At 34.8% G+C, this 16,970-nt stretch overlaps 3 protein-coding genes across 4 annotated transcripts in view; 2 read left to right on the top strand and 1 right to left on the bottom strand.

Moving 5' to 3' along the window:
• Positions 1 to 16,970, bottom strand: part of LOC145938035 (uncharacterized) — a 190,277-nt gene that overhangs the window by 4,756 nt on the left and 168,551 nt on the right. Inside the window, exons 2-3 of one of the 2 annotated variants that reach the window (XM_083041359.1) lie at positions 490 to 629; positions 75 to 201 (exon numbers count right to left, since the gene is read on the bottom strand). In XM_083041359.1, the coding sequence (XP_082897485.1) occupies positions 75 to 201; positions 490 to 515 (153 nt within the window). In that variant the 5' untranslated portion in view covers positions 516 to 629. The remainder of the gene's footprint in view (positions 1 to 74; positions 202 to 489; positions 630 to 16,970) is intronic. The other variant, XM_083041358.1, reaches the window with a different exon arrangement.
• On the top strand, positions 85 to 6,969 carry LOC145938041 (uncharacterized). The gene is made up of 4 exons (XM_083041365.1): positions 85 to 190; positions 854 to 942; positions 1,831 to 2,008; positions 6,531 to 6,969. The coding sequence occupies exons 3-4, from the start codon at positions 1,855 to 1,857 to the stop codon at positions 6,842 to 6,844; spliced, it is 468 nt and encodes a 155-aa protein (XP_082897491.1). The 5' UTR covers positions 85 to 190; positions 854 to 942; positions 1,831 to 1,854; the 3' UTR covers positions 6,845 to 6,969.
• On the top strand, positions 11,934 to 15,518 carry LOC145938042 (uncharacterized). The gene is made up of 4 exons (XM_083041366.1): positions 11,934 to 12,275; positions 13,130 to 13,319; positions 14,584 to 14,746; positions 15,184 to 15,518. Exons 1-4 carry the CDS (start codon positions 12,120 to 12,122, stop codon positions 15,332 to 15,334), a joined length of 660 nt encoding a protein of 219 aa, XP_082897492.1. The 5' UTR covers positions 11,934 to 12,119; the 3' UTR covers positions 15,335 to 15,518.

Raw genomic sequence — 16,970 nt, forward strand, 5'->3', positions numbered from 1 at the left:
TTATATTTTTATAACGATAAATTGTGTTAGTTAATATATTGCGCTGTTATCTTTAAATATGTATTTATACTCACGCCCATATTACTGTTTTCAGGAAATGACAAGCTCCTGATCGGCCGATGCAATACTTCTGCGATATCCGAGTTCGCCGTCTTTGATAGTACAACGTGGGACATCGACGTCAAATTAAGTATGAAAAATCTACAAGTTGCCAAAAATTTATTTTGGATATACACATAATGAAAATTCAAAATCGAGAAGTAAGTCAATTATTAAATAATAGAAACAATATACAATAATTGCTACATGCATATTTCTCTCTCTTTTCTCTCTATATTTAATTCTATTTACAAATTCACTTTCCTCTCGTTTGATTGTTAATAAATAAAACGAATATTATTTAGATTAATTAGAGAATATGTTCGATAAATATCTGGTGATAAATAACAGAGCGAAAAGAAAAAGTATGGAAAATTGTGAAGCGCTTACAGGATCTCTTCTATCCGGCAAAGCATGGTGGCTCAGTTTCTCAATCTGCAGACTTTAGAACTTTGCGTCGATTTGCGTGAGTAATCGAGAGGCGCTTCGCGACGTCGAGACATGCAAATCGATCTCTGTCAGACCTCACTCTGTACAGTTATGAGTGACGAATGTTAACTTAACGTGCACACACGGAAACCTTTTCGTATTAATTAGTCTGTCACTTACGCGACGCGGGATATTGATTCGTCGTATCTCGCGAACTTCACGATTGAATTTTACGATTGTTTTAACCAACTCCTGTAATTACAAAATAGTAAAATGACGAAAGTTTCTCTCATGATACTGATGGCACTTCTCGTGTCCATTCAAGTTGAATCGAATCGACGAGTGATAAACTTCTTTCGTGAACGACGGCATCTTTTGTTTCCCGACCCGGGAGAGAGCGAGACGAGATATCAGGTAAATAATTTAATATAATAAAATATAATAAAATATAATACAGATAATATATAATAATATAGTAGTAAAGTGTTACATGTGTATGTGGGTATAATAATGAAATAATATTTGATCCAATTATTAGAATATTTTCTTACGTACATTGAACATTTTAAATCAAGATAAATCTTACATGCATTTAATTTTACTCTCAGATTACATTTTCGTTTGTTTGATATGCTGATTGGAGCTTTTAATATTTCCTCTTATTTGCGTCGTATATATTTTATTTTATACATTATAAATTGAGATATTGAACTTTGAGAAATTATATAACGATATTAAAATATCATATTTGCTTGTTTTTTTTTTATAGAGCTTATATTATTCTAGTATTATGTGTTACATATTTATAATATAATTTGCAATCAGATATAATGAAATATCAAACAATTTTCAATAAATCAGTATATTATTTTTAAAAATAGAGAGATAAGCATATTTTACTTTCGTAAAAATTATTTTTATCATATCAGATCTCTGTTCTCTTTACATCGTTTTACGCTTTTTGCACTCGAAATGGAACAAGTATTTATACATTTTATGTTAAAAAAAAACAGAAAAACTACATAGAAATTATAGTCGAAAGGAATAAACTTGCATACATATATGTCGATTGCACTCAAACGCGTTTCATGTAGCTATCCAAAAATTACTCCGTTTATGAATCCCGATTCTCTAATTAAATTTGTTAAAAAAAAAGATAACATCCTACGCGTTTCCGTGATACGGATCAGCGAGATTACCAGTGTTATCGCCTCCGTTGTAAATATTGGCCGAATGTATCTCGACGCGCGGAAGAAATAGCTCGCGAGCTCTCGCACCAAGCGTTTAATTAAATTTGCATAGGTGCTCTTCGGGCTCGGGCTGCCCATGGAGGGCGAGGTATCCACGATTCTCGGTTATGTGCTGAAATGCAATTATGATCTTCCCTACAACGTGTCGGACTTCGTGCAGCAGCAGCGGCGGTCACGATTAAAGAGATCCGAGAACGACTTTGCATTATCGCGGACGACAACGGGCGAAGGTAAAGTGCAGAGTCGCGGCTTAATCGCGCGTGTATATATAAATGAGCCCATATTCTCTCCTTTCCCCCCTTTTTTCCCTTCCGGTCATATGCAACGCAGTCTCGCGCGGATTACGCTCGTTTTTAATTTTCTCTCCTCGTTTTTTGCGCGTTTTCGCGCCGTCAAAGGCGCGTCTCTCGTTCTCGCGGAAAATCTCCCGGAACGGAAATGCACGGAACGGAAATCACGGGGGTGTAATGAACGAGACGATAATGAAACGCATAATAGCGGCGAGAAAGCGACGCGGGTAATTAAACCGCGGCGCGGGACGAACGCACGGCTTAATGAAACGCAACGAGTGCGGAGTCACGTATTTAAGGGACGCGATTAACGAGGGGGATAGCATCGCGAACATAAAGCGGCGGATTTATGTGCGGACGCCAGCTAATTGATGTAGATGTATTAGTTCTCCGCTCCCTCTCGTTAGAGACACGAAGAGGAATGGGAAATCCGTGAGGATCGTTCACCTCTAGACGCGCATTTCTCATAATGTTTTTTTTATTGATTTTTCTTTTTTTTCAAAGCTTCCCAATTTTTTTTATTTTTATCGAAAACGTTTAATTCCAGCGCGAACGAGTGCGAGTCGCACAGTTATTATTCGAAAATATTCGATGAGGATATACATCTTTAAATATTTTAGATATCGATTTCCCTTCTTGCCCTTTGTCCATATAACCGCGAAGATAAACACGGAATATTAACGAGGAGATGTGATTAATTTCCATCCTGGGATGATTAATTATCCGTTTATCAGATATTCATGGGAGAAGTTAAGAAAGGTGGAATATTTTTAGATTATTAAGATACACAGATCTCTGTCTTTTCGGGGAACATTTTTGTGCGAGATATATTTAAAAAAGATATCTCGAATTCAAGAGTGCCATTAGCGGCGGATCACCAAGATAAAACGATTTTAATTTTTAACGAAGCTATCATTTCATGAAAGCGCTCACTAAAAGATTTGATACAGACATTTAATATCATAAGATTGGCAAAGAATTTACTGCTAAGAGAGTATATCTAGTACATTATACATGTATATATATTTTTTTCTCTATATATATCTATATACTTTTTTTCTCATTTCGTTTAATCTAACCCGAATATAATTACGCGTGCGAAGCAAAGTTATATTATTCTTTGATGATAAAATCTTAAAAATTGCAACGTATATATAAAAATTATTATTGCAATGCATACATAAAAATATATTTTTATGTATTATATTGTTGCAGGTATTTTGATCGAACGATTCTTGTAGAAAATTCTATTTTTCTGTTCGCATTTTCTATTAAAGATTTTAATATCGTATTTTTAATTATTATACATTGTTACATTATGTATTACATTTATATATTAATTAATTAATACATAAATGTAATACATAATGTAACAATGTAATACTTAAAAATTCAATATTAAAATCTTTAATAGAAAATGCGAACAGAAAAATAGAATTTTCTACAAGAATCGTTCGATCAATATACCTACGCTTCCATTAGGGTTTGAGCAGAATAATTGATTTATAATTTTAAGACAATGTTTTATGTTTTAAATCTTTGTCTTTAGTAACGCACAATACTGTTTTTTGTCTCACACACGTTTAAGATTTGAGACAAAAAACAGTATTGTGCGTTACTAAAGACAAAGATTTAAAACATAAAACATTGTCTTAAAAGTATAAATCAGTCATTCTGCTCAGACCCTTAGACTCGCGCATCTTTATACATTCACCACCTCCATCACGTTGCGCATCTCGCGCGAGACTAATCGCCAGGACATTCGTTCTTGGCTATAAAGTCAGGTTTTGTCGTCAGTTGGCGACACCACTGCGCAGAGTCTTGTGGTCGTGGTGGGGATTAGTCTCGTGCAAGATGTGCAGCGCAGCGGATGCATGGGATGCATGGCATCTAATGGAAAGGATGGAAAGAGAGAGATATTGGGTTCGCTCTTCGCCAAGCTCGGTTCACTCTTGGCTGTAAAGTTAGGTTTCGCCGTCAGATGGCGACACGCTACGGAGAGACGGTCTTGCGGCGGTGATGGGCATCAGTCTCGAGTCTCGCGCGAGATGTGCAGCGTGGACGTATAGAGACGCGCGAGTCTAATGGAAGCGCAGGTATTTTGATCGAGATTCTTGTAAAAATTATATTTTTTTGTTTGCATTTTCTATTAAAGATTTAAATATTGAATTTCTATGCATTGCATAATTAATTAATATATTTTTATGCATGCGTTGCATAATTAATTAATATATTTTTATGCATGCGTTGCATAATTAATTAATATACTTTTATGCATGTATTGCATAATTAATTAATATATTTTTATGCATGCGTTGTTATTTTTAAGATTTTATTATCAAAGAATAATATAACTTCGCTTTGCGTGTGTAATTATTCGATTAGATTAAACGAAATGAGAAAAAATATACATACAGATTGTGTATATATTGCATCGTCTTTATTCAAAGACGAGCATTTCAAAGAGAACGATAGAGATAGTTAAAATGACGATTATCTAGATTTTTTTTAAAATTCCGTGCAGTGTAAATATCAGACATACTTAACTTCGCATTCTTTAAGGAAAACTTATCCTGCGTAGAAAAAAAATTAAAGGCACAAAAATTCTCTGCCCGAGGTGCATTCCTTGTTGAAAACTATCGATAAAATACGATACCGAGAAGTTTGCATGCTTATCCGGCTATTTTTGCATTTTTTTTTATTGAAAATCACTTTAGTCGTGAAATAAAACGAGAATAAAGAGAGAAGTCGAAGATACTGGAATTTTTAGCAGCGGCAACTTGGTTGATGCTTTTTTTTCCAGCAGTTGAGAGCATTTCGGGAAGCATCCAATGCGTTTGTTTAAAGTTTAAAATGTATATATATCGATATGAAAACAGCTATATATATTTGGCATCAACATAATCATCTAAATTATCTATTGGATCTATATCGGGAAATTATTTCTTGGAAATTTCTCATTTCTTTTATTTTTAACTATTTTTAGCTAGCTGTGCTTTCGCTGTACGAAATTTTTTTCGAACTAACGTTATAACGTAAGTTTATTTTGGCAAATGACGGACTGCTACACGTGTGACCCCAAGTTGATACAATATTATTTTATTTCTTCCTCTTCAACCCGCAATCTGTCGCGACGATTAAAAATAAAAGAACGACACTCTTGCGTGTATTCTATTTTCGATGCACTTGTAATTACGTGTGTAATTACAAGTAATTACACACGTAATTACAAGTGCATCGAAAATAGAATTACGCAAACGTTGGAATACGATAACGTTTTTCTTTCGTTTTTATTTCCGCAGAAAATAAATTTTTAAAGTTTGTCCAATTGCGGAAATTCGTATTCGAATTTATTATTTATACACGTGAAAGTCAGGACTTTTGAGTGCAATTTGCGTTTCCGAGAGCAATTTGCTGGCGTGATGTACCGCGTGGTTTTTGAGTTTACAATAACTCATTTAAAGCAACATTCACGTTCCTTTTCGTCCTTTTATTAACGGCAATGGTACATTTCCAGCTGTGACGACCGAATGGCTGTTTACCGCAGATGTTTCCCCCTTTTTACGAGGTGAACTCGCCACCGGCATCAGGCTTTTTTCCCCTCATTTTCGCCCGGAAGTAACCTCCGCGGGACGGTATCTCGTGGAAGTCAATAGAAACACGTGCCGTTGCACCGCTAACGTCGATGGGTCACTTCGACACTGCATTGCACCATTGTCATACGCTTCTTTTACGATCCTCGTCGTAATATTAACGCACGTTCGGGAAGTCGTCGCACGGTCATCTCTTTCTTTTTTACGAGCCTGGAGGTTTGGGGTTGATGTTGATTCGATAGAGATTCGAAGAGCGCGGGGAAGGTTTGGAATACAGAATAGACAATAATCTTTAAACATAGAGAGTTACGTGTTTAAGAGATTAATTTTTAATACAATACGATATAAATACAATATACAGATCCATATACGAATTTAACTGCCACACTACTCTGTTAACTAAACATAAAATTAAAACTGGAAAATCAATTAGTCAATTTAGTTAATTTAAACTACGTGAATAATCTATAAATATACAATGTACAGCTATGGAGCTTCACTTTGTATTTAATCTTTTCTATTTGTATCTCTATATTACAGAATTTTAATATATCTTTAACTCTCTTTTATAAAATTTTTGTATATATTGCATACATATATATTTTTTATAAATTATATACAGGTTTTTTTATCAATTTTATGTAGATACCTATATATATATATGAATATATTTTTTATATTTCTCGCATATCAATCATCTAAATGCGAAAAGAGGGATATTTCACTCAAGAGCCACGTCAGCCGACTTGTGGGAAGATTCCTTGAAGATTTCGGATCCTTATTTCCATATTTTTCCGCTACGTTTACACGTTTGGGCATAAAACGGGCTTGATTGTTGCATGTCCGCGTCATTTTCGTTTTATTTTCAGGTTACATGACGCGATGGGCACTCTACGGGATGCTGGAATCGACGTTGGAGCGCTTCGGCTCCGGTAAGGCCTGTCTGTTGCGCATCGTCTGCGAATCCGCAGCATATCCTTTCGACAAAGGACACGGGCTCCTGGGGGAGCTGTTGCACGTTCTCCTAACGCCGTCGACGACCCGCGAGGAATACGAAATCTATTCGAATCGCGAGTACCATGCCGCCGAGGTGATCGGTAGGAATACGCGCGGGAGATGCGCGCCCTTTTATCCGGAATGCGAGTACAATCCGCTCGATTACTTCACCAGACTGACTGTTTGAGTAAATCAATTTTTCGACCGACGCAAGTTTCGCGAATTTCCCGAATATTCGTCCTGGCTCGTTTGTAAATTACAAAGTGCAAGAATAAAATCTACAGCCTACTTTTATATATAAGAACATTTAAAGATTTAATTTAAATTAAATTTAAAGAATTAATTTAAATTAAATTTATAGTAAATTAAATTAAATTAAATTGTAAAGATTAATTCTTTCAAGTTTTTGAAAATACATGCTTTTTAAGTATAAATTATTTTGTAGATAAATGAAGAGATTGAGAGTCCTTACTGCCTTTTTCATCTCTAACTAGTGCCGAATCGGCACAGTTGTAAGTTTTCGTCTTTTCTGCGATTATTCAATACATCTTGTAAATTTGCGAAGTAAAATACGTAAGAGAAAAAATGTAAAAGTATGCCGAGAGAGAATCCTTATGCAAAATTGTGGCATTAAACATCATACTTGCGGTTTCGGATTTTTCTCTATTCTCTTCAAATATGCTGACGTAACGTGAATAAAATCAGTGGATCGAGAAAGGAGTCTCTTCGGATCGCTATTGTCCGAAGCAAAGGACCAGCGCGCGCGAGCGAGTTCCCGCGAAAGGGAAGAAAAAAATGGATTGTTCTCCTGCATAATTTATAAAGAGAACTTTGTAGAGGGTGCACAATGACGAAATTGCCAAGTATGCAAAAGTCAGGGACGTCCACCTGTCCGTTTCGCGATCGCTCCGAAAGTTTGTGCTGTCGCATCGTCGTTTCACTCGTTAAAGCAGCAATTTCCAGCAAAATTTTTTCGCACCCCTTTTTTCACCATCGCCGTCGGTCGACAGCCGGAAAAAGCGGGACAATCGACTTCCCGCGAATGAAAGCAATCATGTCATTGTCTTTGGGGAATGTGTTTCTTTTTGCGTTTTTATATGAATAAATGGTTCTCATATATTAATCGTTGAATTTTTCAGGCTTTTTATAAAATTATAAAATTAACCATAATTTCCAACTTGATTTCAAGTCATAGAATTTTCATGAAATAAGTACTCGTCGCTTCAGTTAAACTAAAAATAAATATGTATTACGCAAACTGCCATTTGCAATTTATTCAATACTATACGAGCTCTTTTTAGCACCATGATCTGTTTATTTAGTTTATCCGTTATAAAATATAATTTTATAAAAGCGGTTTAACTCTTAACTTTTCTGGAATATTGATTTTTGAAATATGACAGGAAAAAATAATGCATAAAATAGCAATATTTATAATGTGAATCACGTGAATCGAGAATTTCTCTCTTCAACTGCATATTTGAAGTGAAATAAGTCGATGTGCAGTGAAATGAGATATTTCAAATAAAATTCACAAGAATTTTAACGCAGGATTATTTTTAATTTACAAAATTGTTCAAAATTGCTATGAACGCTATTTGCATAATTAAAACTGTTTTCGTGAATGAAAACATGCCAGTTTTTCTATAAAAATATTTTTTGAAATTCGTTTTAGTAGTGTGTAAATTCGGTAAAAGGCTTGAGGATGCAATTGAAGCATTTCTGAAAAAGTTCGCGATTCCCTCATAGCTAATCCGATGTTACTTTTGATGTGTTCGGAATCTAGGGTCGTTTAAACTGACCATTTTCCGGAAATGGAAAAAAAGCCCGAAGCCCTTTGCAATATCCTGAAAATGACCGCAGAGCGCTGTAATTTTAATCCAGTGACTTTGATAATGTTACACGCGTGCTCAGAGACAGCAAGAAGGATTAAAAGGGATCGCAAAGAGAATTGAAAATTTGCGATAATTGTCCGCGCTCGCGCGTCAAATTGACGAAAATTGATACATTGTGAACTGACATTATAAAAATCACATTACATCAAAGAATACCTTATGATACTAATTGTAAAAGATAAGAGAGATGCAAAATATGTGTCTATATTTTTTAAATTAATCTCTGTATATTTTATTTTATCAAAATAAGTGCTCTTAAGCCATTTCATCTTACCTTTTTTTCGAAGAAAAAACACACAGATTAAATAAATAATTAAATGCTTACTACTTATATGAAGAAACTGTTTATAGATGAAATTTTGTTACACCTTCCTCTGTGTTTTCACAATCAATAAACTACTAATAGTAAGTGCAGTTCTCTTGCATGATATTAAAGCTGTTTATCAATGCGCATCAATGCTTTCATGAGGAGTTTGTGTGTTCAAGAAAGTTTACTTTAAGTGTTCTGCTTGTGAAATCCGCGCACTGCTTAAACCTCGACTTGCGTTTTGCTTATGTTTGAGGAGGGCGTCGGAAATATTCCATTGTATTGAGAAAAGATAAATGATCCTCAGCGGAGCTTGCGTCGAGCTGGAAACGTTTCAAGCTGGAAAAAAGTTTCGATCGTTTTTCTTCCCATTCGTTTTCTTTCATTCGAGGCGCGGCGAGAAGGTATTTACCAAGACGTTTTCCTTCCTCCTAGCGATTATAGGATTTTATATGATTGCTTATGAGAAAATATTAGGCATTGTTCGTTCGTCGCGTTTGGCACAGGAGAAGTTCCGCCGCAAATAAATCTCTCGTACAACAAAAACAAAACTTTGATCGAGATCCAACGATATTTCGTGCACAGGATGCAGTGCCATTTATAGATACGAGGTTTGTTTATTGCGTTTGTTATCGATCCGAAAAAAATATATTATTTTTATTTATAACGCAAAAGTCGCTATTTGTCAAAATAATTATAACGAAAGATTTATGTTTATAGATCCTAATGAAAGATTCACATAATTATTTTTCGTTATGAGAGAAAGTGAATGTATAATTAAAATTTGAATAAAGAAAGAATGATAGAAACTTTATAATCTAGCAAGAAATTATAATATTAGAGAAAAGTCAAAGATTCTCTCAAGATTATTAAATTACTTACAAAATGCGAGATATATAATTAATTCCTTCAATTCATTCAATTCAAAGTGATACCAATCGAATTGATTCTAAAATTGCATTAAAACTTATTATTTGAGAAATTAAAGTACAGAAAAAGCATTGAAAGGAAGGCGAGAGCGCAAAGAGCCGCACGTTCGAATCTCTCGGGTAAGAAAAATAAGCCGGGATAATCTTCGTCAACATCGTTCGCGTGGTGGTTATGGAAATCGAGCCCCTCGCTTTTCCTTTAACCATTATGAGATTTTCTAGACGTCAGCTATCCGCTGTCTGTGAAATGCGCTGCATTAAACTGCCCGTTCCGGGCTGCAGGATTGAAGACAGTTTTCCCGCCGCGGTTGGGCTTCTCATCGAGCTTTACACACCGAGTTTTTCGATAATCACCTTTCATAACCACGTTTCCCCCTTAGTTACTTTTTTTTTACTCTACAATATTCCGCCGAGCCGATATCGCCGGGGTATAATCAACTCCACAGGAATGTGACAAAACGAGGGAGATGTCACCCTGCTCGTGACGTTTCTATCTCTATGTATATATATTTTCTGTTATATACTGAAAAGGATTTTCTTACGTGAGAGAGGGAGAATAAAACGTCGTGCTGTAAATCGGGCAATCGCTCGGTGTATGAAATGCGAAACGCCCATTATTTTCATTCGTGTTTATTAAATTTTTCGTCGTGTATATTTTATCCCTTCATCCTGGAGTACGAAGCGAACGTAGTATTATCGGCATAACCGGCCGTTTTTAATATCGAGCGAAAAACGGCAAAGGAGTCCGGAGTTGTGTTGCCGGTCACTTGTTATTACTAGCTGCTTCGATATTAACGATCGTCGACCTCATCCCTTCCCCGCGAAACATGGCAGGGGGATACATACTTCGAAAGTGGGTCGACGAGCGCAGCTTTTTAAATAGCGAGTGCTTTCATGATCTCGAACAACTTTAATCCCTCGAACATTTTTCAATACCTACCTACCATCGACAAAAATTTATATCCAAACATGTTTTCCTGTAATCATGGAGGAAGAGAGAAAGAGCTTGCATCGCGTATAAATTCTAACATTATACAATGCACGTCATGTTACGCATCACGCAAATCGTTATTATTAGACGTTTACAAAAATTTATAACCCAAGCTTTTCCATCAATTCTTTCTCTCAGCATTTATGTTTTACGTTATTATTAAAAAATTATATATCATTATATATTTTTACCGTTTTACACATTATTTAAATTATTGAAAAAAATTGTATAATATGTTCTACAAATGTATCATTTTACTCGCGTTACGAATTCATCAATCAATCTGGAATATTGTTTCATAGTGAATGATTGTTTTACGATTTATTATAATATTTTACGTTAAATTCAATTAAATTTTTATTGAAGAGCAACGTAGTGGAAACTATCTGAAATATAATTTTAATTTCAATAATTGCAAAAGTTAAGAATTTAGGATATTGCAAAATATTTTTTTAAAATTCTTTTATTTGTTTAAAAGAATTATTGTCACACGCATAAATACATATTAAGATTAATGGACTTTAAATATTTTTATAGATGGAAAAATTAATAAATTACATAAATATAAAATAAATTACATAAATTACAAGATTCAGTATATAAGTAAAAGAAGAAAATTTCTTTTTAACTAGAAATATATCTCGTGTAAAATGTCCACTTACTTTCGAGCATTTGTAAATTTCTTCAAAAACATTCTCGAAATCCTTAATTCATTGTTTCTTGATCAGCTGAATAATGCATTCTTATTCGCTCCGCGGAATTTATTATAATAAAACTTTCGCGTACATACTTTAATTTTATTCTCATCAATTCAGTTAAACCGTAAGAAGATTTTCCACGCGGCGCTATTGATTCCGCTTAAATCCCGCGACGGCACGGTCTTTAAATCGCGAGTATTAATCCGCTCTCGAACAAGCTATTCGCGCAAATTCATTGAGTTGTGGATGACCAAAATCCTTTCAAAGTGATTATGTCGCCGATATTAATTACGCATTAACTGCTGCATTAAATGACAGCGTGGATGACGCTCGTTTTATGTACGAAGGGAGAACTTCTGATGCATTTAATTACATGCAATAATATTCATGAGCATTTAAATACACAAACACATTTCAAAGATGGGTTTTACATTTTTAATATAATTAATTTTCCGTATTACTTTTTCAGTTTAACTCTCATACGTCTATATCAATCTTACAAGGGCAAAGCCCTTCCGGGTCATTATCCGGGTCATTAACTCGCGAACTATAATAACTAACTATTAATTGCGCTAAGTGTTAGACAGGTTCGACTACCTCGACCGAGAGGCATTGAATTGTCAGTTTCGCTGAAGTTTAAGAATGCGGGCCCCTCGTGAATTCTCGCTGGCCATCTTGTGTGTCTACCTTCATGATATTTATGCTGCCACTTTATCTCAAAGTAGCGGCAAGTTTGCTCGCGATAAGAGATATTTGGTGTACCCGCCGCCTAGGGACTATGCAGCGACGAGAGTTCAGGTACTTAAAGATTCCTCTTAAATAAAACGCGCGACGAAAATGTGTGAGAAATTGCAAATGGACCGCGTCTTTTGTCTCTCGACGATATTGTTAAAGATTATTACTAGAGATAAATTAATTTACTTGAAAATTTACTCTTCTTCTATCTTTAATAAAAATATATTATAATTGTCTTATATTTTACACATTCAAATATTTCGCTCTTTCTTGATTGATCGAATTGATATGTATAAATTAAAATCTTGTCAAAATCATATTATTATGTTGACGTATTGTTAACGATTATTACTGAATTTAATTTATTCGAATTTACTTTTCTTTCATCTTCAATAAAAATGTGTTATAATTGTCTTATATTTTATATGAATATATGCAATCCAATATTTCGTTCTTTCTTGATTAATTAAATTGATATATGTGTATATTAATATTTTGAAATATTACATAATTATTAGAATTCGGTGTGCTGTTTCAGATAAATATTTAAGTACTTTATTCAAATCGAACAGCACTTTGTAATATTTTTTTTATAAGATTCACTCGATTTTTCAAAGTTAAATATTAAATTAAGTAAAAATCGTTCTGCTATCGTGTTGCTCGGATTGTTTCGTACATCATCTTTCAATGATGAACGACGCGTTTGATAGAGAGATTCGCGATCGTCGGTTATTCGAATCACATAGAGTTTCGAGAGACACCCATTTTCCGATCTAATTTCGTGCGATTGAATCTCGATCGGTGGTCGGAAGAAGGGGTAGACGAAGGGGGTCGAGAGAGGTTAAAGGGCGTGACTCGTGATCTCTGGTTGTGGCAAACGATCGATGACACCTTCCTATATTTGAAAACCGTTCCAGTTAATCCTCGGCCTCGGTTTACCCATGGAAGTTGACGTCAGCATGATTATCGGCTATGTGTTGAAATTTAATTACGTCCTGCCCTATAACGCCTCGTACTTGACGGATCCATATGTCCGCTATGACAGATCGATCAGTCGTCGTGTTGAATCTGATGATGGGAATGACGCTTCTCCGTCAAACACGAAAGGTATCACGTTTTTTATTCGTAAGGGGTACGAAACTAATTGAGCTATCGGTAGCTTCTCCCCTTAGAGATTCTCTATCCTCTCTCATTCATCCCTCGTCTTGCAGTAGGAAAAAAAACTATTTCACGTTATCTCGTCCTACCATGTAATGTTATTTGTTACAGAATATTATAATCACGTCAACAATTTTTCTCATGTTAAATGGATTTTAATTATCGCGTGTTGAATAAAGCAGAGGGAAATGAATCAAAATCATCGGTTTTGTAATTGATTGCGCGGATATAACTTTTTATCGGAGTAAAATTGTCGATATCTCGAATTGGCAAAAACGTCCAACGGTACTCGTATTTAATTAATTGAAATATAAAGTTTTTATCTCAGCAGCCACGTTGGGACGTTTCCTAGGCTTCTGATGAAAATGTTTTTACGGTCCTGCGTCCTTCTGCTTCTCGAATCGACACGTATATGTTTGAACGAAGACAGTTAAATGTTTAAGAAAACGTGAGATTATGTAAAAAAACAGCGTTATACATAAAATCCATCGAGAGGTCCTTGAATGAAATTTCGTCCTTTGAAATCTAACAATACTCGGGATTCGAGGGTCGGCAAGCGAGACTTAATATCCGGATAAGGCGAAGATCCTTTCCTTTTTATACATATTAATAATGCTACTTTTGTTGCGTGCCTATCTCACGATACAATGGACGTCCTACTTAATCCTACTTCTTTATCGAAGAACTTTCTCTGTCATTCACTTTGATCTAGTTAATCCAGATTTAGGCAGCTTGGATCATTTCTCATTTCTTCCGTTACTATCTTTTTACTGTATATCAGATTCATAATGAATTATGGTTTTTCAGGATCTTGAAATATTAATTGTTTTTGATAGTAATATAAAAAAATGTTTTCAGTCTGTAATATCGCACTTATCTCAATTAAACAGCATATAAAAATAATTTATATTACGTTATACATATATAAAATAACGCATGATGTGTTATCTCAAAAAAGATTATATAATGAAAAATAAATATTTTTTAATAAAAAAATGTACGTGTGATATATCATTAGAATTTATTAAAAATATATTAATAAAAAAAACTAGAGTCATCCAGTGTATATCGAAACTTAGAAAAAATTAAAAATAAAAAGAAAGAAAAATAATATACTTTTTATTTTTTTAGTTCTAATTTTATATATTTATGCCATCTCTTTCACATATATTTTGTTTCCATCTTTTCGTTATTATTTTTTCGCGTGAAGCAGATCTGATATCCAGATGGGAATGCTACAAAATCCTCGAGTCGATCTTCGAGTCTACGCGCTCGGGTAAAGCCTGTCTCTTAAAAACCATTTGCGAGGCCGCGGCGGTGCCTTTCGGACAGAGGAGTCACACTCTGACTGCACAACTCGCTCATATTTTCCTCACGTAAGCGTTAATCCGGCAAGTAGTCTCTTAGAATAATCTTCACTGAGCCCAACACAGCTGCGCGATTAAGGAACTGTTACGTTTACCGTACCATTGTCGCAGCTTAGGAACGCGGCTAGTTCATGCATGGCCGTATTATGCGGCGCATCCGGACTCTCACGTGTACGCTTACAAGACGTTTATATTCAGAATGGGAAAATTATATATATATATATATATATATATATATATGTAATGCGACATGTTCCACGTGTATTATAATAATATAGCGAGTCTTATTGAACTCTATAATATTTTATTGAACAATGTTAATATAATATTTTATTGAACTCGCTATAAGAATATATTTTTATAACGTGCGATAAAGTTTTTGCGAAATAAGAATTATAGTTTAAGATAAGATAATATTACAATATTTAATAGTACAAATATTTCAGGCCTTCCACCACATCTGAATCATACGGGAACGTCTTTGATCAAGAATATCACGCCGCTGAGATCGCGGGACAACGAGATCCCAGCAACTGCGACAACTTATATTTCGAATGCACGGAAAGCCTCTTGGATTATTTCACCGAAATCTATTAAAATAACTGTGCCATTCCAACTCTTATTTTAGCGTTATATTTTAGCGCTACATCACAAAGCTATATTTATATTAGATCTCTAGCGCAATCTCTATCCCAAACAACGGAATCAATCGAGACTTTTTTGGTCGCACAATTGTACAAGAAAACTTTATTTGTCACAAATTTTCTATTTTTAATGCGAAATATTTGATATTTATTTTGCGCTAATCAATAATCAGAAAGCCAGATTAATGATTTATTGCGAGAAATACTAAACGTATTCTTATCAATTTCCATTCGCGAAACTTCATTCGCTGAAATAATTCAATTCTCAATGCGCGCAACCCTTTAAATTAAATTAAATTTGAGTTATACGTATGTAACATGATGCTTTCCAAAGTATTTCCGATATAAATCCTCGTACGCTAAATGCGCGAGAGTACAGTAAAAAAAAACAATTTGCTAGAGATTGTAGACGCAAACGAAGTATCCGTTTTAATAACAGTTGCGTTGCACCGCGACTGATGATTAGTAGCCGGTCTCTCCGGCTTCTATAAATTTCGAGCCTGTCATTTTCTCCTCGCATGCACCTGTTGTCGAGAACGGAAATATTGGCAATAACAAACCCGATAACTGCGTCACGTTCCGATCGCGTTTGGACGCGACTTTTATATATATATTTTTCGCTTCCGCGCGCGTATCTTCCTCTCAACCCTCGATTTTCGGTTTCATCATCCCTTTTCATCCCTCGCTCTCGTTTTGCCTCCATTGTCCTGTTCCTTAATACTTGTAATATTAGGTCGGACGCGAGATCGTGCGAGATCAGGACTCGTAACTTATTTCTATACGAAGGAGCCAACGCACGTTTCAACGTACATTATGTGCACTGGTTGCCCTGCAAACACCGATTGTAACGATGAATCTTTCTTACGATGGTCAGAAGAGACTGAGTTTGAGCGACAAAATTGATTCTAACGCGATATATTTAATTGTTAATTTTTTTCGATGTTTTTTCTGTAAATATGTTTATATGAGCACAAAAGAGAAGAAACGTGATTTTTAATAATCGTATATTTATACGAAGAGCGTGTTTGTCTGTACAAGTTTCTCGAAAAGTCATAAAGGATCTCGATATTACAAGGTAAAAAAATAGACCTTCGAAGAGAAGGCGTGAGACCGAGAATCTCGATATTATGGCATCCAGATCGATAAACGTGACGTGAAAAATAAGACCGAGTGATTCGAATTGTGCTGGCGATCACGCAATAAAAAAAGGCAGTAAGCACTGTGTCGCTGCGGGGTCCTCGATAAGGGTTCAAGGCTTCGGGGAGACGGCAATAAAAAAGAGGACGGCATTCTTCTACAAGAATTGAGCTAGCTGGGTTTATATATATTTCGTGAATCTATTTTATTTTATCTCAATTATATTATTTTAATCTATTAGCAACTTTGATTGAATCCACATTTCTTTAAAAAAAGTTTTTTTTTAAATCCACTTTAGACAATATATAATTCACGATAAAATTTCGGATAGAATTCTTTATTTATAATTTTATGTATCACATAATAAAGATAGACAAAAATATGAAGGACAATTCTGTTTTTCGACATTCTGTCTGGAATTTTATATTTATTTTTTCTGTCTGAAATCGTAT

This window comes from Prenolepis imparis, unplaced genomic scaffold, assembly GCF_030444845.1.
Source record: "Prenolepis imparis isolate NDT839.2.m4 unplaced genomic scaffold, iyPreImpa1.0 SCAF_7, whole genome shotgun sequence".
NCBI classification, from domain to species: domain Eukaryota; kingdom Metazoa; phylum Arthropoda; class Insecta; order Hymenoptera; family Formicidae; genus Prenolepis; species Prenolepis imparis.